The following is a 26743-nucleotide window of genomic DNA, read 5'->3' on the forward strand; positions in this document are numbered from 1 at the left end:
TCAAGTTGCAATGACCCAATATTGTGCAGGACCCCACCTACATCAATACGCCCACAGGCGTACAGATGGGTGCAAGTAGGATACATTTGCTTCCTACAAATTTGGAGCACTCTACAGAAATTGACACTTTTTCAGTATGAGTGCTGACACTGCTATGGGCATTGCTTTGTGCTGGTTGTAAGAAAGGGTCCAGCAGTTTTTTTTAAATAACCTGTATTTAAATGTGAAGACTCATACGGGTTGCTTCATTTACAATGACGTTTAGTGACAGACAAGTCCAAAGCAATTACATAACAAAAAAAAAATGCAAGATGAAAACGTGATAGAGGGAAAGATCACATATAACACATGATAAAACAAAGAGATTTACCTAAAACAGTTGCCTACTGATATACAGTGGTTTGTGATGACGTTTTTGAATTGCGCATAGATTTGAAGAATTATATTTTTCAAATGGACAATATTTGTTTCTGGATTTTTCAGTGTGTGAGAATAACAAGTCTAATAGAATTAAAATCATTTTAAACTTTAAAAAAAGAATTACTATCTTATGACAACCACACCAGACTCGAATAGCTATTTCAAAGAGTACTTTTACATAATATATTACACATATATTAATACATGTCTTGAGTATGTTATAGCCAGCCGTCGCCATTTTGATCGGTTTCGGAGCTTCCGTCACCACGTGAGGAGGAAGCGAGTGAGGAGAGAAGTCGGAGCAATCGAGCGGAGCGGCTGAAGCAGGCGAGCCAGGGCCATCACTCAGCTCAACTCGTCTTGACTACCTGGGCTAACTTTAGCTACATGTGCTGAGGTCGAGGAGGAAACTGATCTCAACTGCAACAATGCCGACAGTTACTTTACCGCCGAAAGAGAATGCTCTCTTCAAGAGGATTTTGGTGAGTTCACTTTCAAAGGGCTACATAATGATAGCTGTCCTTAGTAGGGGAAACTGACGAGCTTTAACTCTCATCGGTAGCACTCTGTGTGCCAGTGTAGCTCTCCGGCTTTTAGCGTTAGCTTCAGTTTGTTAGCAAAATGGCATCATTGAATGGGTGAGCTAGCCCGGCCCTGACGTGCGCTGTCACTGTAACGTAGAGCCAAAATGGTTGTTCATGACTTTGTTGTTATTCTGGCATACGTGGTGATGATTATTAAAAATAAAGCACTACTTAAACACATTGGGGACGGTTGTAGAAGCCACGTTGTGTAGTTAGTTGCCTCCCTGTCTGTTAAACACAACAACCAGTAGCTTTAAGCTACCATCCACGATGGCTAGCCGATGTAACGGTCGTGTGTGGCGTTAAGCTTCTTCTTACGCTCTTTTTTAGAAATGTTTTTGGACGTGGTTGTTGTTACCTGAATGCATATTAGCTGTCTATACCGGGATATATCTGTAACTTTAGTATGTATCAGGTGTGAGCAATGCTACACTTCTGTGCGAGCTCAGCCCACTTGCTGGCCGTTTGACGTTAGCTAATCGGCTAAGTAACGTTAGATATGTTGGTGTAGCGGACTGAGGAAACTGTCACTGTTATTTTGTTTGTGTGGGACCTATGTTTGCAAACGTTTTAATCCCAAGTCTAGATTAGACCAGCTGAAAGGGGTAGTGCATGTGTGAGAAGTGGAGAAAGTAACGGAAGGACCGGTGTGACTGTGTCAGCAAATCTGTAGCTGCTTCAGGCCTGCAGAGCTTCGGCAGCTAGCTCCCACCCATTAGTGTTGTGACGTTCGCGAACGATCTGATTCTTTTGAACGGCTCTTTGTTGTGAACGACGGGAACCGAGTCGTAGGCGAGAGCCGTCCTTTTTATAATTGTATCCAAATTTTACTGCCTGCCCTAGATCCACTCCACTTAATGCTTAATTACCACAGGCAGCTTTTTTCAACTGCAACTCTGCTATACTAGGTCACGTGCAGTGGAATCATGGCACTACAACATAGTGCTGATTGTAGTGGCGAACCTTATAACCCTCCACCAAGATTGTTGGATATTTTGTTGACATCTCTGTAGTCATACAAGCTGTGTCCCAATCCAGGGGCTGCTGCCTTCGACGGAGGATGCTCCATTGATTCCTTTGCAGAAAGTTAAAGTCGAACTGAAATGAGTAGGTCTGGTCTACAGAGCCTCTCCTGTTTGCATCACCAGCTGTTCCCGCACTTACCCATGCATCACCAAACAGCGCTCCTGTCGCCTAGCATCAGGTAGCTAGCTAGCATAACTAGTGTTTCCTAACTTAATTTTGCAAACTTAATTTTTGTAAACATTTCGGCAACTATTTCATTGAGTTGAAACCAAAAAACGTTTACTTTTAAACGTTTATTCTTTCGGCCGACGTTGGGCCCGATGGATCCTTCGTGGCCTTGGGAACAGAGGACATATTTGTCAGCCACATCTGAAGGAGCCTTCGAATTGGGACAGCCTTCAACGTGCCGCTGTGATGCAATCGGTCTTCAAATACGCCCTTCGAAGGCTGCCCCTGGATTGGGACACAGCTACAGAGTTGTATCATAAATTGTTGACGAATCAATGATGTTGATTAATTGTTCCTACATTATTCTGCTGTTTCCTTTTAAATTTCAAAAGAGCGGAATTTTAAATATGCGTGTGTGTTGACACGGAAGAATAGGGTGCAGGCACGGTCGCGAGTCCGACCACTCTCGGATCTTATGGCTCTGTTCCTTTCCGAGAGCCGTTCGAAAGAAGGTCATAAGATCCAGCTCCCTTCAAAGAGCTGTAATTCCCAACACTAGTCCATCTACCCTGCTGCAATGTTTGAGGCCCGATGTTTATTTTCAATCTGCACACAGTTTTGTGTAGGTCAGAGGAAAGGTTGAACAAGTGTGGATGAAGTCTGTTGCTAATTTTACAGGATGTGAGAGTAATTGAGTTGTCTAGTAGATTTGTGTAGTTTGCTGCCTCGGCTTTTGTTGTTTAACATATTTGCATGGGCATCTAGGTACATTCTTTCTAGGAACATTGTGTAGTACGTTGGCAGTCACCACTTTTAACGTCACCAACTTGTTCAAATAAACACCATTGTTTGGAAAGCCTGCGGCTCTGCTGGGAGTTTGTGGATGTTTATCTGCACAGTGGCAGAGGGCTGGCATTCAGTTACTCTACCTCTAGCAGGAAAACAGACCTGTGACCTGCACCTGATCTGAAAAGTTGAAGCCTTTATTTGCTGCATTCCTCAGAGGGGTATTGTTTTTCCTTGTACTGTCGTCAGGCTGCGCTGTTAAACCTATTGGATTGACGTTTGTCTGATCTTACACTTACAAACCAACTTTCCCAAAAAGTTTGGAAGCTGTGTAGAATCAGAATAATTGCATATTTAGGCCACACATAACAACAAAAAAAGCATTGAACCTATGTTGTACTTAATAAAGAATTTGCAAATTTAAACAATTTTTATCATTGGGAATTTTCTCTATAACACAAGGTAGAATTTGTATTAATATACGTAAATGGTAACGATATTAGATTTTTTGCCGATATCCAATATGCCGATATTTTACAACTCATTTAGTCGATTACTGATACCGATATTTTTTTCCCGCACACCTAATTGCAGAGATCATCAACTCTCTTCTGTATTGGAATTAGCGTACAGTATAATGGTGATACTCTTATCACATTTGTTACAACGGTCGAGGTGACGGGTCTTGAGATGGTTAATCAAGTTTGTAGTGTTGAAAGACTTTGCCTTGGCTCCTCCTCGCATCACCGAAGCTGAGCAGTCATTGCAAATAGCAGTTTTGCTGTCTATTTCGGACACTTTGAAAAACTTCCACACCACAGACATTTTGGCTTCTAACTCTCTCATGCTGCAGGTAGACACACGTGACGTCATCACGCTGCGCAGGTCTTCTTCGCGCTGGGGACATTGTGCCGAGGTCGGGCATTTAATCAAGTATGCAGCAGCCCATTATTTTATCGGTTAATTATATCGGCGTGTTGGCCGATATCATTTTTAAGCCGATATCGGCCGATACTGATAACGTGCCGATAATATCGTGCATCCCTAACGTAAATCATTTTGTGAATGATGGCTGAGATTTTGTTTTTTAGTGTTTGCAAAAGTGCAAAACATTTAGCAGAAAATATGAACTATACTTGATTTTCACACATCACTACTATTGTTTTTAATCAGTCCTCTGGTTGTCTTAAGTTAGTATGTTACACCGTAACACCGTAACTTTGTTAAAGCACTGTTGCGGATTACATGTTTAATATGGGCTTGAGTTTCTGCATGAGCATCTCAAATTGAGTAGATGAAAACATAGAGTGCACTTGTCAGAGTTTTATGTCACAAACTTTCATACAGTTAAACATCATTGTTCAAAACTTGTCTAAAGTGAGGGAACCTTTAGTGGAGGAGAGGACTGGAAGCCTTTTATCTGTTGGTAAAAGTTGTGTCAATGAGTGAACCCAGGATAAAATTACTGTTATTAACCAAAGTTTCTGCAGTAGGTAGTATACGGTATGAGATTTGAATAAGTTCTCTCTCTAGTTGTAGTTTGGAGTGAACCACACCCCTCTTTTATTTTTGCTTTCCCAGACTGAGTGCCCAAATGCATTATTAGAAGTTGGCAGGTCTCCAACTAGTGCATGGCACTGGAGTTTGATGAGTTTCCATTTTGTTCTTTTGGGGTGAGGGGAAACACTTTTTCTTACTGGAAGCCTAACCCTGAGTTGGAGCTTGCGCTATTCATCTCAGTAAAAATATAAATCGTCTCTGTATTTGAATTTGCATAACAATGATTTGCATCCAACCGAGCACTTCCTAGTTTCTCTTCAAGTTGCATCAACAAAAATCAAACTTAGTTGCAGGTGGAGGAGTAAAGTAAAAAATACAACTCCTATGGTAATTTCTTAAACCAGAGATGCATAACAGAAAATGATAGCTTTGATTACTTTCTAGAGCTGTGTAATCCCAAATGAGAGGAGCATTAACGGCTGTGTGTAGTGTCTTGGCCCGTGATAGTCCTTCATAGTAATGTAATTCTTCAAAGTGAACTTCCAGGTATTCCATTTAATTTCACTAATACCTGTAGCAACACGCCATATGTAGCTACTGTGGGAAATATTTGGTGTATAGAACAATGTAGGTGCCATGACATTTAGGCTCGAATACAACCATAGTTTAATAATTTAAAAACAGAGCAAAAGTACAACCATTCATAGATCAGAAAGAAGCTAAGAAACTATTTCAGGCTGACTTGCTTACTGTAATGTACTTTTTATTGGACTCCTGATGCTCTGCACAGGCTTCCTTTAACATTTAGACTTCATTATAGAAGATCTTCCTCTTTATTAAGCCCTTATTAGGCCAGAGCCAAGCTACATTGCAAACCTTTTAATATTTGCCCTCAACAAAACTGCAATCATCTGCTGGTGGTTTATTGGAGAATTCCAGCAACTGTCAGAACAATATGTGGGATTTTTTCTGTTATGCTCCAAAGCTTTAAACAAAATTCCTGCAGATATCAGAGAAGCTAGCTCGCTAAATACTTGGAAGATAACTTTTCTCGTAACTTAACCCTAAACTAGGTATGACTTTCCTAAAAATGCAGATTTCAATTCATCTAATGCATTCTATATATTTTGTTTAACTTCATCATAAGGTTGGCTTTATTTTACTTATGTGATGCATTTCATGGATTTTATTTTCATCTTCTTCAACAATTCTTCAACAACAGTTTTAATTTTCCATCTTTTGTTGTGCATGCATCTTTGTTTATTTTTTTAATCTTATATGATATATTATTATCAAGTGGGTTTTACTTTCGTCTATTATAATCGGACTCATTGCCTTTTTTTATGTTTATTCTGAAGCGTGTAATTTTGTTTTATTGTAAAGCACTTTGAGCAGCATATCTTTTATGAAAGGTATCATAAAAATCAACTTTATTATGATATTATAATAATTCCTTTCAACTTTACTCCCATACATAAAGTAGGCTTGTTTTAAGTACAGCTTTTGCATCATCATTTTCAGTTGCCGTTTACTAATGTGATGTTCTTCTGAGTTGTAGCAAAAGAATTCTCCTTGTCACTACCTCCCAACATGATGCTAATGTGATGTCAGTGCTGTGGAACAAGCTTTGAAATGTTTTCCTGAAATCTAACACATGCACTCCTTGCAGTGAGCCCCGCAGCTTACAGCCAGCGCTCTGACACTCTGTAACTCAGGGGGCTGAGTTATTTTGGGGGTGAGGTAGAGAACATGCTGGATAAGCACAGCTGGTGGTGTAAATGTTGCTAAATTTACTTGTGTGTGTGTACTAGCATCTGTATACATGTATTATGCGTATGGTTTTTTTTGTACATTGTTGACTGCATTGTCTGTGTCAGGTTGTGTTAAAAGTAAATGGTGTCACAATGAAGACATTGGTTCTCTCCATTAGCCCCTGAACAGATGGACTTTTCACACACATGCAACTGCTCTGTGCCAGTATGCAACATTTTTTGTCACATTGTCCTTCATACAGGTCAGTTAGAGTTCATTATGTAGATGAAGCAGCACCTGAACCTGTTCCTTCCACCTGAGCCTGTTCCTTCTTTGCTCCAGCTCGAGTCGGATGCTGATCGTGTAATCCTCCACTTAATTCAGCAGTGAATTACTTTTAATTTCATATCCGACCATGGCACCCGTATGTGTTGTTGACGTCATCTATGTTTCACCATTAGTTAAGTCGGCGGTGGGACAACACAATGCCATCTGCCAGCTTGACTCTTCCTGTCTCTCGCACGCACACACACACACACACACACACACACACACACACACACACACACACACTATCTCCCCTGACAGTCAGTGATCAGCTTAAAAAGGGGGGTGGTTTACTGTTGATTGTGCAACTGCTTACCTAAATATAACTTAAAGGCAAAAAACTGGTAATTCCTTTAAGATGGTTTAATATTTTGTGTGCCTTCGTAAAATATCTGTTTCAACATTTGAGCCCAACTGTGTGCATAAATGTTAATGTGAATAGTTTTTTTTGGAATGATTTTGGAGAGTGTGGTTTGATAGTGTTCTGCTGCAGTTATCAATTCTGTCTTGGCTCTTTAATTATTTTTAACAGGGCTGGCCCCTGTGCTTGTCTCCTCATTTGATATTGTCATGATACTTGGTTGCTGGTTCAATATGTCTTATAACATTGTACAATGGAAAAAGCTTGAATCACACACGAGTCTAAATTCCATTAACAAGGCACATTGGATATCAGTCATTGTTTCTGAGTGCTATTTCAGCAGCCTCATTTATATACTACAGATTAGAGGGGCTACTTAGGTCACTGCACCAAATATGGATATCAAAACTTAAAACTCTTTACTTATAAACATGACAGTAAAGAGGAAACTCCAGGTGTTGCTTGGGATTTATTGGGCTACTTAATTCCAAACAAATTTACTGTATTAACCTGGAGTGTGTGTGACCTTTTGCATGGTTAGAAGAACATAGACCATTCATTTACAAACGAGGGGATCGCTGCATGTATGTTCAGAATTTAAATAAACTAGTGCTTAAAGAAAGGGCTGAATTATTGCTTTATTACAGGTAAAGCAGTGAAATGATGTCCATCTTTAGTTGATATCTTGCTTCCAGGTGTCGCCTTGTCGGTCATTAGTGTGAATCACAAAAAGAGAAATAAAGACAAGTGTCATTTCTATAGTTTTTCTTCCAGTTGTTTTAAGTCTGAACAGGGCTATGCGGTCCAGGGTGAATGCATCTTCTGTCTCTGAAACATCACACTTGCTCTTGGCTAAATGTGTGTTTTCTTCTCTCCTTCCTTTAACAGCGATGTTACGAGCACAAACAGTACAGAAATGGACTCAAGTTCTGCAAACAAATCCTGTCCAACCCCAAGTTTGCAGAGCATGGAGGTAAGCAGCAGACGAGATGGAAAGATTCATGACAAACATCTCCTGAAATATGTCCTGTATCTCTTACTATTTGCTGTACCATTGTTCTCCTCCAGAGACACTGGCCATGAAGGGCTTGACCCTGAACTGCCTGGGAAAGAAGGAGGAAGCCTATGACCTGGTGAGAAGGGGGCTGCGAAACGACCTCAGGAGCCACGTCTGTATCCTTACTCATGGTGTAACACACAGTTTGTGTGTAGATGAAAAAGGTTTTCTGTGTGTTAAGCTGTTGTCGCGTATAACTGGTGTGTCCTTTGTAAGAACAGGTGAGTGTGTGTCTGATGGCACAGGACCTTGAGATGTCACACGCTGTGCTGAGGAGCTCTTGTCTTTGTTGTGTATTGTCAGCACATCCTCTCACTCGCTCCCTTGCTCTTTTTGTCTCTCTCTCTCTCTCTGACTTTCAGGCCACAGTGAAATCTGTGCACATTTCCAGCAGATAAGTGCTTTATCAGCCTAAGCATTAAAGTCAACATGTGTGAGCTACGACTGAACAATTAATCGAAATTCTATCGAAATCGCAAAATTGCCTTCTGCAATTTTCAAATCGCAGGAGGTGCAATATTTTTTAAAGGTAAAATGTGTGCCACCATATTGTGCTGCAGAGATGTTCTGGCCAACACATCATAAACAGGCAAGTATTAGTATCAAATATCTTTGTTTGCTACAGATCCCTGGAAAAACACACCATTAATAATTTTAATGTTTTTCAATGAAAATGAGAATACTGATGTAACATTATCATTCCCGTTAATATTACAAATCATATCGAAATTGCAATATAAGTCAAAATATTTGCAATTAGATATTTTTTCTAAATCGTTCAGCCCTAGTGTGAGCAGGCTTTTCGCATCTTGATTCTGTTGCAAAAATGTGTCCTGTTTACATAGTTTACATTTACATAGTGTAGTTTGAAGGATGTATGCTGACATAGTGTGACAGAGCCAGTGGCTTGACATAAAGTCTCTTTTAATTTTAAGTAAGTCACTGATTTTTGGTCTTTCTTAGGTTAAATTTGACTAAAAATTTTATTGTAAACATATTTTAGTTTCTTTGTTTTGAAATTATTTTCTCCTGTCTCTCTGACCAGCAGCAGTTCAGTCTGTTGGGACTTGGGCGGGACCAGTTTCAAGTCCAGTTCTTCTCTCTTCTCCTCTTTCTTGTTTTTCTCCTCCTCCTCCTTCTCCTCTTACCCCTTTCTTTTCATATTCTTATTGTCCTCCTCCTACTCAGAGATTCATTGGCTCATAGTAAGCTCACCATCTTTGTGCACTTCTGTATACACATTAAATAGTAGTGTAACAACCTTGTGTGATAGCATGGAGATGTTCCTGTTCCTTAACTCTGTGACCCAGGCTGGCATGTTTACGGCCTACTGCAGCGCTCGGATAAAAAGTACGATGAGGCCATCAAGTGTTACCGCAATGCTCTGAAATGGGACAAAGACAACCTGCAGATCCTTAGAGACCTGTCCCTGCTGCAGATCCAGATGAGAGACCTGGAGGGCTACAGGGTGAGTGCTGACAGGGGAACTATAAGTGGAATTTTTAGATCGTTAAGATGTCTTTAATTATCATAAAGAAAATCCATTTTCAGTCATCCTGTCCCCCTGTGGTCAACTGTAGAACAGCACACCCAGGTGTGAAAAGAACATTTAAGAACATTTCAACAAGACAACTTTTCAATAGACAAAAAAATATGTTGGGTGTTTTGGGAGATAGGACCTTTAGGAATACATACTTCTATCTGTTTCACTGCCTGGTCAAGAACCCAGTTTGGCACTGGTTTGGAGATGACGGTGTGTATCAGCGGGCAGATATCAGGTTGCAGTCAGCCTTCACGATGTAGAACAGCTCTCCTGAGACAGCTTGAGATTAAGACACTTCTTTAGTGAGAGGATGAGGGAGGGGAAGGCAGAAGCTGTGTATTGGGTGTTATTTATGTTTTGCTGGTGTCAATACCATGAATCAGCAAAATGACTCTTCTCCACTTTGTGCTGCCTACCGTTTCCTTATTCCCTCCTACAACAAATCACATGAGGAATTCTTTGGGTCACAAATGAAAGGGTCAACATACAAAGGGTATAGAATGCTAAGTTCAGTCTTGTTCACCCTGTTGGTTTTTATAGTAAACACTGCTAAATAAACCAGTTTGAATATTTGTTTTCTGTAGGAGACACGGTATCAGCTGTTGCAGCTGCGCCCAGCGCAGCGGGCCTCCTGGATCGGCTACGCCATCGCCTATCACCTCCTGGAGGACTACGAGATGGCTGCAAAGATCATTGAGGAGTTCAGGAAAACTCAACAGGTTTGACCCAATCACAGCTTAGAATTTGATATTAGCATTCGCATATAGGTGTCCTTTCACTTGTCATAATTTACATACATTAGCGGAGAAAAGGTATCAGGATCAGAACTGAAAAACTGATGGAACAAGGAGCTGTAAATGTGAAGTGTTTATTTAAGTCCCAGATGCTGTTAAACACACTGCACTGTTGGATGAGTAACAGGATTACTCACATTTCTTGTCATGTAGTAGGTGTCTGACTGGTTGATTGATGCATTTTATTTCCAGTGTGTGCTTTGAGGCCAGACAGTCCTTCCCTTAAACAGGGTATTAAAAAAGGGGTGCTATAAACTGGTCACCTCTACAATGGAGCTCACCACCCCACCCCACTTGTTTGATCCTGATAAGACCAGTCTGTTTCCTGTCTTTGTGCCATCTATGTAATACAACAAGCCAGTGTGACTAGGCAACTGCACAGATACACTAAGAATAATGCAGAGTTTCCTGCACAGCTTTGCTACAGGAGTCCACCCAGCAGCTCCAGTAGTTTTTCATTGTTGCTTGTTGAAAGTGTTGTTTTCACTAACACTTCTTTGTTTGTCCAGACGTCTCCAGACAAAGTAGACTATGAATACAGTGAGCTGCTGCTGTACCAGAACCAGGTGCTGAGGGAGGCAGGTCTGTACAAGGAGGCCCTGGAGCATCTGTCCAACTATGAGAAGCAGATCTGTGACAAGCTGGCTGTGGAGGAGACACGAGGTGGGTCACATGCTCTGTACTTACTCAGTCAACAAGACTGAAAACCTTTATTAGCCAGTGGTGGCTCAACACTTCTAGGACAGTGAATGTAAGATTAATCACTAGCACTAACACAGAGCTGCTTTAGAAAATCCACAGTGGATACTGATAGAAACATCCAGCTCTGTCGGCAATGTGTTCTGACTTTCTTCACGGCCTAAAACATGTTGGTCAAAAGGCTGTTTGAATATGTAACCTTTTAAAAATGCACAGTCGCCTTTTTTACACCCACAGGTTGGTGGTCTTAATTTCAGCCTTTCTTATTTGTGTTGATATTCTCTTTTCACCCTGACAGCAATCAAGTAATAAATTGCTCTGACTTAAAAAAGACAATAAATTCAGTCCATCCAAACATTTCATTCAGACTGAACAAAATGTTTGGATGGCTGACCTGCCTATCTACCTACCTACTTGCCTACCTGTCCAAACTGTGCCTCTGAACTAATTGATCATGGGCAGAGACCTCCATGAGCAAAACTAGCTAACTAGTTGCACAAAAATGGCAGAGAGGTAGCTTAGTAGGGTTTGCAAAAATGACGACTCCCAGTGCTCCTCTCCCAAATGCACTAGTCCTGCTCCCGTAGTCTGGCAGTGCATGAGCATCTTTTTTAGAGGAGTGACTTTGGCATTCTGTTGTTAGGATACTTTCAAAATTTAGCTTTACTCTCGCTGCTTTCTCCAAAGTTGCCGCCAGCTTTAACACACTGCTGGACCAGAATCAGTGTGCGAATCTCAAAGTGATATTTGTTCATGTTTTACAAATCTTAATGCTCAACAGAACGTAATCCCACACTCTTTTTTTACCTGCTTCGGTTCAGCAGGGGCGAGTCAAAAGTGAGATGACTGGTTGTATTTTAAGATGTGTTTCTGCAAGATTCAAATTCATTATTTTGCAATCTAAAGCTTCTCTAATCAGTTTTCTTAACTTTCTCTAAGTGTAGCGTTAACCATGGGTTGTTGGTTTAATTGAGCAGCTTTTGACACGGAGCTCTGTCCCCCGTTTCTACAGGAGAGTTACTGTTAAAGTTGGAGCGTCTGGATGAGGCAACAGAAGTTTACCGCCGTCTACAGGAGAGGAACCCAGAAAACTGGTCGTATTACCGTGGCTTGGAAAATGCCCTCAAACCAAGTATGACACCTTATCTTTTCTATGGAATCACAAGCATTATCATCACTAAGGATTAAAATATTCCAACTGAATGTACAATCAACATAACTGATTTTTTTAACTTTTTTTTTTTTTTTTTAGGTAGTGTAGAGGAGAGACACAAGATCTATGAAGACGCCTGGGAGAAGTTTCCCAAAGGACTGGTTCCTCGTCGGCTGCCCCTCACCTTCCTCTCTGGTGTGGACAATAATATCGCTCCTTTCAGCTAAAACTGTTTTGGCGTTTTATACTAAACGTGTCATAGAAGGGGATAAAGTTATGTGATCTCGTCCTTCTCTTCTCAGGTGAGAAGTTCAGAGAATGTTTGGACAGATATCTCAGGATGAACTTCAGTAAAGGCTGTCCACCGGTCTTCACCACCCTCAAATCACTGTACAACGACAAAGAAAAGGTGACAACACTGCAGCTAAACATGTCGGACGACTGATCTAAATCTGAATCATAATCTCTCATTTTCCTCACTTAAACCAGCTTACATAATGCTCTGAAGGAAGTGAGGTCAATCAGAGGGAAAGCCTCTGGTGTAATAGATTAAAATGATTCCGCAGTATCCACACGTACCTCATATTGCTGGCGAGGTAAAGTTCTGTGTCCTCTCTCTTTGCAGGTGGCAATAATTGAGGATTTGGTGGTTGGCTATGAAACCTCATTAAAAGGTTGTAGAATGTTCAACCAGAACGGTGAGAAGAAAATTTCTACATCACGATTCTCATAAATTAAATGTCTTTTTTTAATCATCTAAATTGTGTGTGCATTGTAGTGTAATGTTGACAGCTTTAAAGTTTTAATCCATAATCCTGCAGTCCTGGTTTATTTGCTAACACCTCTGGCTATTGGTGGTCGTGACAGTCAAGTCCTTCTGGAAATTGTATCTGAGCATCTACTTTGTCAGAAATAACAAAGAGGAGGAACAGTCCGAAACAGTATTTTTAAAAACATTAATCAATAAGCATTTTGTTAGTTGAAAATCTGCACTTTTATTATATAGTTGAACACCATGACTCTAAACTTTACAAACTGATTTTTAAAATTATACTTAAGTGTTTATTATTCCCAAGGTTTTCACTGCGTGACAAATCTCCTTCAAATGTCTTAAAAACATACCCATACACACACAGCAAACAAACAAACACATTCCTTAATTGTTACGTACAAGATTTTTATTATAAGCTGAAGGTCATCTCCTCTTCAAACCTGATGGATGTGGTGATAAACACTATTAAAGATAATGAGTAAAGCAGTTTTATATTAATAGTTGGTACATCTACAAACATTTGAGCGTAGCTTTTATGACTTGCATGCTGCAGCACGCTTTAGCTCACCAGCTAACTTAAAAAATGTATCTGGTCAAATGTGGTTTGGTGTGGTGCTGAACTGAAAAAAAAAAATGGAAAAGGAAATGGCTTTTCAATACAAAGCTTTGACTATATATATTTGATTGGAGGAACCAAATTCTGAGTCGGGTACTGCCCTATTTATTTCAATGAAGAAGGTGATCAAATGTAATTTCATTCATAATCTAATTTCATGCTGGCCGTCACTTCCTGTGTGGCAATGGAGGACTCTGGCACTACCAATACAGACTGATAAATAACAAATGCAATAACTGTATATGGATATTAAGAAAAATGAATGTTGGAAGTATCCAAAATTAGATTTGATTTCACAAATAGTTTTAGGAATATCCATTTAAAAACAACTGAACCTCAGGATCTGATTTTATTTATAACTAACAAGTTAAAGTGTTTCAATCTTTTGTTAAATTGGGGGGTTAACTGGGGGTAACAACCCAAACTACAAGCTCACATAATCTCTTTGCACTGTGGCAGATGACGGTAAAGAAGAACCACCGACAACGCTGCTGTGGGTGCAATACTTCCTAGCACAGCACTACGACATGATTGGCCAACAGACACTGTCTCTAGAATACATCAACGCAGCCATTGAGAGTACACCAACGCTAATCGAACTCTTCCTTATCAAAGCCAAGATTTACAAGGTAACAAACACTGCTCATTTTTATGTTTACTTTTAGAACTTTACAAGCATAATCTTTGTTGCACTGACTGCTTACTGACTTTTCTCCTCCTGCAGCATGCTGGGAACATCAAGGAGGCTGCTCAGTGGATGGATGAGGCCCAGGCTCTGGACACAGCTGACAGATTTATCAACTCGAAGTGTGCCAAGTACATGCTGAAAGCTGGCATGGTCAAAGAGGCAGAGGAAATGTGCTCCAAGTTCACACGGGTGAGAAAAACTGTGCACACAAATACAAACTGACAGCTGACATGTTTGAAAATATCAACACAATCATGTTTCTATTTCCTGTTGAGCCCATCTGTGAACGTGTACGACCTGAAGATCTCAAGAGCCTAACACATAAGAATCCTACAACCCTAAGTAACTGAGGGTGGAAGTTACTTTCAGCAGCTTCACACAGTATTAATAACACATAATATATTTAAATATATGTTGTAGTTAATAATTATAAGGGTCTAGCATGTCATCAGAACATCACGCCATGTCCCATTCTTCCAGCTATCCCATTTACACAGATGTCTCTTTGGATCTGTTATTGCCTCTGCTGCCTAAAGGTGGAGCAACAATCATTCTGTGTTTGTTTGTTTTTGTTTTATAGAGAACAGTAAGGCTGAAAAACAATCGACACTCACTCCTCAAACAAGTTGTGTTAAACTGGTGTGTGTTTTGGTCTCTCTTTGTCCAGGAGGGAGCGTCCGCAGTGGAGAACCTGAACGAGATGCAGTGTATGTGGTTCCAGACGGAGTGTGCACTCGCATATAAGGGCATGAACAAGTTCGGGGAGGCCCTGAAGAAGTGCCACGAAATTGAAAGGGTGAGCACTTACTATAAGAAATTATATATATGTCATATTTGAATAAATTAGACTCCTTACCAACCTTCATTATGTCTGTTTCATGTATGGGTCAAATGCTTTCGTTTTACATCATCTTTCTTCCCTCTTACTTCAGCATTTTGTGGAGATCACAGACGACCAGTTTGATTTCCACACCTACTGCATGAGGAAGATGACGCTACGCTCCTATGTGGACTTGCTGAAGCTGGAGGATGTGCTCCGGATGCATCCCTTCTACTACAAGGCTGCCATCACGGCCATCCAGATCTACCTGAGCCTCCACGACAATCCCCTGACTGACGACAGCAAGGAGCTGCAGGCCGATACTGGTGAGAGCCAGACAGTGAGGATGTGTGACTGTATAGAGGGAGTAACTTGTGGAGAACCAGCTGAACTTCTAATATATTTTGAAAGTACTCTTTGACAAAAAGTAAGGAAATCAGAACATTTAATATGTAATTTACACCCCTGTTTCCTTCTAGCTAATCTCTCGGACAAAGAGTTGAAGAAGCTGAGGAACAAGCAGCGGAGGGCACAGAAGAAGGCCCAGCTGGAGGAGGAGAAGAAGAATGCAGAGAAGGAAAAGCAGCTTAAGAACCAGAAAAAGAAGAAGGAAGATGATGACGAGGAGATTGGAGGTCCCAAGGAGGAGCTAATTCCTGACAAGCTTGTCAAGGTAAGGGAGTTATGTGAAGATTTATTGTCTGTGCACTTGTGCAAGCGAGCAGGATCGGTGACAGTGATGACTGTTTTGTCCTTTGTGTCCCCCCTCTGTCACTTCCTGATAACAGGTAGAAAATCCACTGGAAGAAGCTGTTAAGTTCCTGATGCCTCTCAAACATTTGGTCAAGGGCAAAATAGACACACACCTACTGGCCTTTGAGATCTACTTCAGGAAAGGTCAGTGAGCACGCCCATATAAACAAAACTGCTCTGACCTTTCTTTAGATTTAACGCTCTGTTATTATCCATTACCTTTTAATTTTACAACGATTTATATTCAATATTCTCTTTTTAGAAAAATACCTGTTGATGCTCCAGTCAGTGAAAAGAGCGTTGGCCATTGACCCAGACCACCCATGGTTACACCAGTGTCTAGTACGCTTCTTTAAAGGAGGTATGAGATCGAGCATTTTCTTTCTTTTTTTTAAACATCCATTTGCTCCTTTTTCCATACGTACTACCTCAACTTGCCCTCTTTTCCTACTTCTTCCTTGTCTGTTTCCTAAATTCTCTCCCACCATTGCTCACATCCACCCTTCTTTCAGTCTCTGAGAGCAAGGAGCTGCCGGAGGTGGTCAGGACGGTGCTGAAGCAAGAGATCACCCGGCTGTTTGGAGACAGCAATGCAAAGAGCTTCAACCAGGCCTACCTCACTAAGCACTCAAACTCCATACCACACCGACTGGCTGGTAGGCCTCTCACAAACACACACACACAGACACACACACGCACACAGACACTATTGCATTTTTAACCATTCCCTCCTGCATGTCAGTGAAATGCTACCGAGCCAGCCAATAACCGTAATTGCAGTCTTTGAGTTGAATTATGTAGTTGCTTTTCAGGGATGGTGCAAGTCAGTCTACGTCTTGGGATCCACGACTATGCCTTACCTACAGCGTAGATCCAATGCTGAAGTATAAATCACTCTTTAAGGAGCAATTCACCCCTGGTAAAAGCCACTGTCAGTCAAAGCTGGTGTTCTCTGTAATCGATAGAAGCAATAATATTTGAAATCGACGGCATAGCTGTGGAGAAAGTTGTACAAACAGCTCGTGGTTTCGCCCATTATACATTCCTACAACACCCAGGGTGCATTGTGCCCCTCCCTCTGATAGGGACGGCCCAGCGAGAGACGCTGGAGTGAAATGCTACCATCTTCGCTGCAGGCAGAGCGGTACAGGATCTGAAATACAATGAGAATATACTGGTGGATCGTTTAAAAAAACCTCAGTCTACATTTCAAACCTGACGATTTTGAATGAGACATGACTCCGTTATAAATGTGGAATGTCTGCGAGGGAAAACGGGAGAGTCGGCAGTGTTTCAAGGCACCTCAAGGAACAAATTATTACACCCCTCAACCAACACTCTTCTGTCTCAGTTACTCTGTCGCAATAACTGTTTGATTTGCACTTTTTTTTTTTTTTCCAAAATAATCTTTTATGTCAACATACTCAAAGCCAATCTTGACTCTCCAATTCATGTTCATCCTTAATTTTTTTTAAAGGTTTGTGATTTCATGCATGTCACAAACCCACACTTTTCATCAGACTCACAGCTGCTCTTCTCTTCCTCCTGCAGCTGCAAAGATGATGGTGTATCTGGACTCATCGACAGAAACTAAGGCAGCAGAACTGGCTACTGCACTAGATGAGTCACTCGACAACAGAACCATACAGGTGTGCATTCAGGATATTATGCAATTTGGTAACTCTTTGGCAAGAAGTGAAAATACATGCTTATTTTTCCATTGATACCACATTGGGAGTGCTATCATCAGTGTAGTTTTTAAGTACTGAAAACATTGCATTACATCTCTTCTCTCTTACTGTAAATTGTGTACAGCTCTTTTGATAGATCAGTATTACTGAAATAGCGTGAATGCATTGAGCTTCCTGTTTTTATTTCCTTCATCCTTTGTTTTCCTTCATCAGATCTGCACTGAGGTCCTGGAGTGTCTTCGGAGTGGCATCCTGGGCGACTGTAAGGACCGCACGGAGTCGTACCGCACTGAGTGTCACAAGCTTTACCCCTACACGTTAGCTTTCACACCCCCTGGATACGAAGAGAACACCAAGATCGCCAACGGAGATGTTTCCACGGAAACGGAAGAGCTAGCCAATGAGATGTGAGCACGACAGAACAACAGCGGATGAGAAAAAGGAATGGGGCCGAGCACGAAGCCTTGTGGTACGCCTGGCAGCCATTTTGTAGAGCCAGACATGGGAAGCGAAAATGGGTGTTTCGTTCTTTGGCTCGGCTTAATCCAGTCTGACCTGGCATGGCTTGGCTCTCTCCCACATGGTGAAAATCAGGACTGTGTGTTTGTGTGTGTGTGTGCGAGTGAGTGAGTGTGTGTGTGTAGAGAGCATGGATGCGGTTGTGTATATTTGTGGGAAAGAGGGGGGGAAAAGAGGAAGATAACCGAATGGCCATTTAACTTTTTTAATAGAGCTGACAACTATGCTGAATATGAAAATAAACAGTAGTTATTGGCAAACTGTCAGGAGAAACTGTGATGGACTAACACGGACTTTTGGTTTCCTTGGATATGACCAATAAAGGTCACAGCAACCACTCGAGTTTGACTCGGGGCTGCTCCAACACGCCTATCAAATACTGTGTTCCCCTTATTTTAAAAAGCTAATTTAAATGAAAATAGGACACAACTGTCGAGGGGGAACTGGAGACTGAGCTGAGTGGATCTGATCTGCGACAGATCTGTAGGAAGCTGAGCAGGAAGAGTTACCAAGGACACTGAAGTAGACACTGAAGACATCCAGCGGCCACAGGTGTTTCTGTACTTGCTGTCAGGGCGCTGATCTACATGTGGCAGTGCAGCGGAGTGTGTGAGGAGAAGGCCCGATCTCTGCAGGGGGGCACAGCGTGACGAAAGCCGCCTCACATGTGAACAGCCATTTTTTTGGATCAAACTGTGCTTCCCTCACAGTTCCCGCCTAAACTTGGGAATATGTTATCCTCTGTCTGTTATTATGGAGCACCTTGTAGCACAGATTAAAAACTGTAACGGTTGTGTGTTGTGCTCCATTTCAAATATTCTGCTACTCTTAACGTTTTTACATAGTTATGAGAAAGTCGGATAGATCCAAGCAATACCATAGGTACCCTCCTGTCCATAATGGAACAATGAAACTCTTACTGATTTTTCGATCTGGTTTAAGTGGTGACACTGAGCCTGCTGGCAGAGTCATTTGTGGTGTTACTGTTATCACTGCAAGAAATGGTTTTATCTGCATGCACACAGTGGTTCCAATGCTCAAAGGAAGTCAGCGTTCAGTACGTCCTACTACAGAGGGCTCTTCTCTGCTAATAAAAGTGGCTCCCCTAAAGGTCAGAGTTCAGCCTCCAGACCTGTTTACCCTGGGTGACAGAAGTGAAAATGTAACAAGACGAGTAAACGTACAAGAACCTGGAAGTTGTCATTTTACTTTCTCTGTTCCCTTTTTTTTCTCCAACAATCTCTTTTCTTCCCCTTTTTCCTCTAATTTGGGTTCTAATGTGAAAGATGAAATCTGAGATGGCGATGTATGATATCTCTGGATTTTTGTATTAAAACCAAACGAAAGAAAATGATTCTGTGCATCTTTATGTGTAGCTGCTGTAACAATCATTTAGCTGCTGGAGGGATCCTATTGTTTCAGGGTCAACCATGAGAAGCTGGCATGGATCAGGACAGACTAGCCCAGCGTTCAAGTGCTAATGTGATGGTCCCTAATCAAAAGTTGGTAGTTGTTCTTCTGACTTAGGTGTATTCAGCTTCCAGTCATGATGTGGAAACAACATGGACACAATAAAGGTCATAATTTACAACCTAATACTAAATAACAATTACATGAGTTAAAAAAATATTTGCAAAACGTGAATTATTTAGGAAATTTCTTGCCAACAAACATTTACTTCTCCCTGGCCATGTTTCTGCAACATATGAAGAAAAGTTAGTTATACATGTTAGAAGAGGCTCATTTTTTTTCCGAGCCATTGTAAAGCCAGTTTATTTAATTTTAGCTAGGCAGATTGTTAATATTTCCGCCTACATTTGTCCAATCTATGAAAAACTTAATTCAATAATTACCCATAAGCTCAGTGGTTTTGGCTTTTGCTTGGGGGTTAGAGGTGTGACCTGAAAAGGCGTCGCAATGGTCAAAGAATTGCAGAAGAGCAGTACATTTAAAGGCCAGCTGGACAGCAGGACTTAACAAAAGAGATATGACTGCTTTATGACTGCTTAGTAAATCCAGTAGAGGGCAGCAGCATGTTGCTCTGACAATGAGGGTGGAGCTGCTGGGGTCAGGGGGGTGAGGGAGGTGGTTGAAGTGAGGAATTGGCATGATTGGATTACTGACCGGACCTACCAGGCACACGTCAGCCCCTTGACCAGAGCCTCTGCTTAGAGTGACGGTTATCATTTCTTGTCGTAAAATCAATGTTGCAAAGAAATGTTACAGACTAAACAAAAGTGAAGCAAGATCCCAAATAGATGCTGAATAAATAAATGACCACAAATACACACCACAAAAGATCAACAACACGACCATATAGAGAGACAGAACAACAGAATTGATAGATTAAAAGATAAAAAAAAAAAAGAACCACATTGGGACACAAAAAAATCTACAAAGGGCTGCAAAATAAAACAAATGACCCGAAATGTCTATGATCAACGCAACTGTGATCTGGGGTGGGAGGGGATGGGGGGTCTTATAAATGTTTGTCCCCACAGGAGCCCATGTCAAAGTCCGCCCACGGAAGTTAATAGAAAAATTGGTAACAGAGGCCCACGCGATTAAAGATTTTCTTTATTGACAAATATAAGATTGAGTAACTTTTAATATAACATCTAGCCAATCAAAATATTTTCAGAGGAATCCAACTGAACCAAACCAATGCCACATGCTGATGCCTGCTGTCATATGACCAACTCTCCACCCTCAGACTCCAATCATCACCATGCTGCTTCTACTCCTCCTTTCATTCAGCCTGCACACGGCCGAGAAGAGTTTTCAAGGAGATTTGGTGCGGAAAGGTAGCACTAAATCTTAAAAGGAAGTCTTTGTTTGTCAGACCAGGTGTAGCTGTATGAGAATCCTTTCTTGCAAAAGTGAAACGCCAAACGCCGTTTTTCCCATTTTGTTGTGAGTTTTGTTTGAACCACGGGTAAATGGAGTCATCTCTTGAGTTGTCAAACTCGATGAGCAGCGTGTCCTCGATGCTGAATCGCTCTCGGACCTATAAAGTTCTTGTGTTAGGGGACTCCGGAGTGGGGAAGACATGCCTCACACACCGACTCTGCGCCGGAGAGTTCCCCAGCAGAGTGGAGGCCACCATCGGGGTGGACTTCCGCGAGAAAGTGCTGGATGTCGATGGAGAGAAAATTAAGGTAACTGGCTATGTTTGTGCATCCCTTCAGAGAAAAACGCTAAACAGTGGACAAATTAACGTCCTAATTATGCACAATAACGTGCCACACAGCTATTTTTACGCACAGTTGTGATCTTCCATCTGGTTCTTTTGTTTTCAAACTCTCAATAAACTGAATGCTAATAAAGCTGTCAAAGCAATGCTAGCTCTTTAAGGTTGTATGTAAATCTCTATGTAAAACCTCCAAGGATCCTTTAGTACAAGAGGCCATCATATTCCCGTTAGATTCCACCAGGTCATAAAAGTGTCTGTGCTTTTTAAACGTGACTTTATCATGTTTTTTTATTCTGCATTGTTAGCTCTAAAGGCTCTCCTGTGTGGCTCTGCTGAATGAGTTATTTGTCCCGCAATGAATGACTGAGAATTCTCTGGATTTCAGACAATCAGCAGACCTGCGTGAGTTTGCAGAACTAATGCACAACTAATGCCGCCTGTAAATCACTCAGAACATTACATGCTCGATTATATTGGCATCTTAGCTGTTGCACAAGCAGCCGCATAAGTACCTTAAATTCAGGTCTGATTTTGAGTCTTACAGTAAAGGATAAGTGTAATTAAACACCATTGTTTAAACAATACGGAATTCTGTTTATTCGATGGTTCTGCATTAAAACTGTCGGTGTGAGTTGGTTTGTGTGAGTGTTTTAAAATGACCACATGATACAGGACGTGTCTGTCCATGGTGTCTCAGGATTTGTTACTGAAGCAGTTTTCCAGCTTTGTGACAAGTAAATCTATATAATAAGGTTATTGTATAGTCCTTTGAGGTCTATTTTGTTTTGAGTGAATGTAAAGTTAAAGAAACATCTCAGGCTCCTGAAATGTTTGTGGACATTGTACTTTGTTTCATGCCGAGTTGGCCTAACTCATTTTACCGGAGCTATAAACAATACATCAACAACCAAGTCCAAGTCAAGTTTAAAGTTATATCCCAAGAAGTAAATAATAACTGGTCTCAGAATCTATCTCCTATCTCAGTCCGAGAAAAGCCCCAAGTCAATTAAGTGAAGTGTCAAGACATGTCTCCGTCCTAACATGTTCTGATGTCATCATAGACTAGTTTCAAACCAGTCTTGAAAAGTTTCAAAACTAGCCAGAAGTCAATCAAGTCTGAGTCAAAACAAAGTATCTAGTAGATTAGTTCAAGTCCCAGGTCGTCAAGTCTCTTTTCAGCCATGACTCCTTCTTTCCAAGTCCAATCTCAGTCCAAACCAAGTCTCAAGTCTCAAGTCAAGCACGACGAGTTTCTCAAGATAATTCTTTGTCTTAACCAAGTTTCAAATCAGTCAAGACAAGACTTTACTCCATTATGAAAAGTTTCAAAATTAGTCAAAAGTCAATCAAGTCAAGTCTGGGGCTGGAGTTTTTTTAACACAAAATTTTAACTTTGTAGCAATTTTCCTCAACAACAAAATGTTTTACAGGGCTAAAAGAGTTTGAGGAAACCATGACAAAGCCTGACAGAGAAATCAGGCTTTCTAACGATCTGATCAACTTGTTTATCCCTTTTCTTTGTTCCCTCTCTGTGATGACTCATTGCATGTGCGTGTGTTTTAGTGCCTGGTTTGGGGTATTTCAACACATGATTTCTTTTCCTTTCCATGCCTTCCTTCTCATTAACTTCCTCTTTTTTTTATGTTTTTCTGTCTCTCATTGTCTACCTTCTTTTGTCTTCTCATCACCAGCTCCAGCTGTGGGACACTGCAGGACAGGAGCGTTTCCGTAAGTCCATGGTGCAACACTACTATCGTAACGTCCACGCTGTGCTCTTCATATATGATGTCACCCGCCCCACAAGCTTCAGTGGCCTGACTGCCTGGGTAGAGGAGTGCAGGCAGAACTCCCTCGGGCAGGGCATCCCCAGGTAACGACCTGAGCTCTCTCTGTGTATTTTCTGTTTCAGTCCTTTCCGCCTCAGTCAACATTCAACTCTTGACAATATTTTTCGTCATTTGTCCCTTCCTGCTGCGCTTCATCTCCTTCTAGGTTCCTGGTGGGTAATAAGAGTGACCTCAGAGACCCCCGCAGGACTGATGGCCAGGTGAGCCAGGAGCTGGCGATGAGCTTCGCCAAAGGTAATGGCATGATGTTTTTTGAAACGTCCGCCAAAAACCCACCAAACAAATGTGTGACAGTTCGACAAGGTGATGGGGAGGCGCCGCATCAGCAAAATAAGCTGGAGGACATCGTTGTTGCTCTTGGTGCCAAATTGAAGAGGCAGAAGAAAGTGTCGGGAGCGAACGCCCCAGCGTACGGCGGGTCCTTTAACGTGAACAGAAAAATGGCAGAGAAGGAGCAGAGGTTCTGCTGCTGAGACACAGAGAGAGGGGACTGTTGGCCTTTTCAGATGGCAGAATGTGACTTTTAAGTTCTTTGTGAGTGTATGATTGTGTGTGACGTATGTGTGTGAGAGAATGACTATATTATCCACAATGTTCACTTTTGACCAAAGATCAGAAATGCAAAACTTTGACATTTGAAATGCAGTTGTCCTTACTCCCACACAGAACTTTAATATATATATATGTTTTTTAATATGCGAGATGTCGTACTTTTTTATTTTATTGTTTACAATAGCTGTAGAATAAAAAGACTGAAAGTGTTATTTGGTTGGAGTTCTGATCCGATGTGACCTTAGACCTTTCACTGGGATCTAGCGGTGGCTTTGATCCCATCAGGTGCTTAACTTGTTTGGGTGTAAAAGAACAGAACAAGTAGCTGTACAGCAAAATCTACTCTTTGATCGTTTTAGCCTAGAAAATACTGTGCACTAGCAATAGCCTCTAAATTTGGTATTTAGTTTGAGAGACATGAGACATCAATGTTTGTTCAGGCACGTCCACACTTCCAGCGCCAAGTCTGATAAATGAGAGTTCACAGAAAAATCTTTCCATTAGTAAAAAATTCCACTTGGATGTTGCCATGAATCCAAGCAAATGGAAAAAAGAGTGACTCCAGTATGATATGAATGTGCCAAGAGTGAGTGTGAATGGTTTGCATGATTTGTATTCACTGGACCAAAATGAGCCCTTTACAGTGTGAACACAGCCATAATGTAACAGTGGGAAAGTGGCTTTAAAGCTGCCATGTTTACAATTTGAAAATTGCTGACTTTGATGCAGGGTCGGCTCAAGGCAGGGAATCCTAAGGCCCCCAAATGTCATCATATTCTAATACACTGAAGGAAGCTCAGTCTTTATTGAAATATCAAATCTCATAATCCGTTCTCTTGTGTGTAACTGATGCAAAATGGTATGCAATATATAAAAAAAGGTTTTGTGTGGCAGAAAAACTTAAAATATACCATTTGCAGTGTGGGGCACCGAATCTTTGGACTCATAGACTTTGAGGCTCGTCCCTGCTAAGTGTGAATGCTTAGTGCTGTCCCACTGTTAAATCATCAAGTGCATGAGGGCCTGATGCAGACCTTTCGACACCACTTTCCGTGGGTCTGTATCTGGAGACTTTCCTTCGGGACAGAGTTCATTGCGAACTTTGTGAGTTGAAGAACGTAAATGCTCAGCCCCCTACTGAATGTAAACAAATGTTTGTATATTGAAGTCAGATTCAATAAAGTTTGAGCAAAAAAATCAACTGTAAACAAAACACGGTGGAGGGTGATGGTAAAAACCTTAAGTTTATTTGTAAGTCACAACATTTAATTAATCACTTTGGTGTTTTTTATTTCATGTTTATGTTTTTCAGTTAAGAAGTCACAAATGATTACAACAATGCCTTTTTTAACTTTTGATAGTTTGATAAAATAAATAATGTAATGCAAGACACACATTAAGTACTGGAGGTCAACTTTTTTCTAATTATTTAATGGTGCATCTATTTTCCAGGCAATGTGTGATGTCATGATATTGTGTCCCATTCCCAGATTTTATACAGTTCTCAGCCCTCACAAGCTCATGCACTGCACGGACAGCACCCCTGACATCATCAAACTATGTGAGGGTTCAATGCTTAGGGTAGAGATTAGGATTGGGCCCTTAACTCACCCAGGGCACCAAAATGACTTGAGCTGGCCTTGCTTTGATTCCCCTGTGGTAATCCTGCAAAACAAAAAAACAAAGCATACAGAACAGAATGAGTGACAAAAGACATGATGCCCCTTTTAGTTAGCATGCTGGGCGTTCCCTACCTTTAGATAAATATACATACAGTATTTAAACCAAAGCCAGTACAGTTTATGTGCTATAAGCTTGTCACCTAAATTCATGTATTCTGGTCTAATATGTAAGTAAAACTATATTGATTCCCTGCCACCCTGGGCTCTTGAACCATGCACATTTGCAGACTGGCATTTTGCAAACGGACATTTAACTCCTAATGATGACCCTGAGGCTAATGGCAGTGAAAGGTTAGGTAGTCAAACTAGAAATAGCAGAAAAGTTAGGTTCGATGCAGGCATAAACATTTGAAATATGTTACTTTTTTCTTTAAAAAAAAAAAAAGTACAGATAAAGGGATTTTCTTTTTGAAAATCTTCTCTTTAAAAAGCTTCCAGTTAAACTAAAATAACTGGCTGTTCAGGGCTTCCCACCAGAGGACTGTGTGCTGATGGATCAAACATCACAGCAGTCATGCACCGGTCTTGTGCATGAGCAGTGGGCGTCAGAAAGTGTATCACATGTGTCGTGATTCTGTGTCCAATCGCTGATTCAGAGGTCGTCACATGATGAAGGCAAACCTCCACTGCTCTATGTTCTAGACTCATGTAGCAACACAGCAGAGGTAATGGGCGGCTGAGTGTGTGTGTGTGTCAATGTAAGTGTCACATTGGTGCAACATTCAGAAGTCAAATGCTAGAAGTCTTTCTCTAGACACAGGAAAGGTAGTAACTAGAGGAGAGTTCTTTAATGTTTTTCCAATTTTCTGCTGCCTTTTTTTTCATAAAATGTAATAACTGAATGCAACTGAATAAGTGAAATATGTGAAAATAATCAAAATATTTTGTATAAATGAAATTTATGAGAAAAGCAACACAATTTCTGAAGTTTTTTGGAGTGGGACAACATTGTCCTTCTGTTACAGTGGTGATTTTCACAGTGACTGAAGTACCCAACTTCAGAGAAGGTCTTCTTAAAGGGGAATGCAATCCATTTTTTACACATCAAGATCTATTGACTATTCACAGAGAGCTCTTCTGTTTTGAGCTTACAAACTAAAACATTTTAAATCAAAATAAAAGCACAAAATCACACAGTTGTTGTTACAGCATGACATTTTATACACTTCCTGTAATTTAAAAAGACAATTTCCTTAAAAAGGAAAAACACAAAGTTTCTGTTCAACTTTAAAGGTTTATTTGTCTTTTTCGGTCAAGTATGACATCAATGTTACCACAGCACCATCTAGTGGCGATTATAAGACAAAACAAAACAAACAACAACAAAATATATCACAGTTTCTCTCTTGTTCTTCAGTACTCTTTGGTCAGAATATCTTCAAAAATATCCACCGATGTAATAAAATGTGTGTAAGTTAAAATGAAAACATATTGTCAAAA

The 26743-nt window shown here is 40.9% G+C and overlaps 2 protein-coding genes across 2 annotated transcripts; both read left to right on the plus strand.

Moving 5' to 3' along the window:
- The first annotated feature begins 721 nt into the window (after window positions 1-721).
- On the plus strand, window positions 722-19368 carry naa15b (N-alpha-acetyltransferase 15, NatA auxiliary subunit b). Its single transcript, XM_069676877.1, has 20 exons — window positions 722-902; window positions 7813-7897; window positions 7993-8097; window positions 9292-9449; window positions 10109-10243; window positions 10828-10981; window positions 12030-12149; window positions 12270-12365; window positions 12473-12579; window positions 12796-12868; window positions 14018-14187; window positions 14283-14435; window positions 14914-15042; window positions 15179-15392; window positions 15546-15739; window positions 15855-15963; window positions 16082-16180; window positions 16332-16475; window positions 17371-17468; window positions 17724-19368. The coding sequence occupies exons 1-20, from the start codon at window positions 849-851 to the stop codon at window positions 17919-17921; spliced, it is 2595 nt and encodes an 864-aa protein (XP_069532978.1). The 5' UTR covers window positions 722-848; the 3' UTR covers window positions 17922-19368.
- Window positions 19369-20968: 1600 nt separating this feature from the next.
- Window positions 20969-23725, plus strand: LOC138604993 (ras-related protein Rab-33B-like). Its single transcript, XM_069677049.1, has 3 exons — window positions 20969-21187; window positions 22914-23092; window positions 23215-23725. Exons 1-3 carry the CDS (start codon window positions 20969-20971, stop codon window positions 23540-23542), a joined length of 726 nt encoding a protein of 241 aa, XP_069533150.1. The 3' UTR covers window positions 23543-23725.
- The last annotated feature ends 3018 nt before the right edge of the window (window positions 23726-26743 follow it).

This window comes from Semicossyphus pulcher, unplaced genomic scaffold (genome assembly GCF_022749685.1).
Source record: "Semicossyphus pulcher isolate SPU_LCO1_2020_fin unplaced genomic scaffold, fSemPul1.0.p SCAF_27, whole genome shotgun sequence".
NCBI lineage: Eukaryota > Metazoa > Chordata > Actinopteri > Labriformes > Labridae > Semicossyphus > Semicossyphus pulcher.

Bases quoted from the DNA above. Each gene is read 5' to 3' on its own strand.
- naa15b (XM_069676877.1), top strand. From the start codon at position 849: ATGCCGACAGTTACTTTACCGCCGAAAGAGAATGCTCTCTTCAAGAGG. The intron at 10,244-10,827 runs GTTTGACCCAAT...TTGTTTGTCCAG, and splicing joins AGTTCAGGAAAACTCAACAG to ACGTCTCCAGACAAAGTAGA. The intron at 12,150-12,269 runs GTATGACACCTT...TTTTTTTTTTAG, and splicing joins GGAAAATGCCCTCAAACCAA to GTAGTGTAGAGGAGAGACAC.
- LOC138604993 (XM_069677049.1), top strand. From the start codon at position 20,969: ATGGAGTCATCTCTTGAGTTGTCAAACTCGATGAGCAGCGTGTCCTCG. The intron at 21,188-22,913 runs GTAACTGGCTAT...TCTCATCACCAG, and splicing joins TCGATGGAGAGAAAATTAAG to CTCCAGCTGTGGGACACTGC. The intron at 23,093-23,214 runs GTAACGACCTGA...ATCTCCTTCTAG, and splicing joins CTCGGGCAGGGCATCCCCAG to GTTCCTGGTGGGTAATAAGA.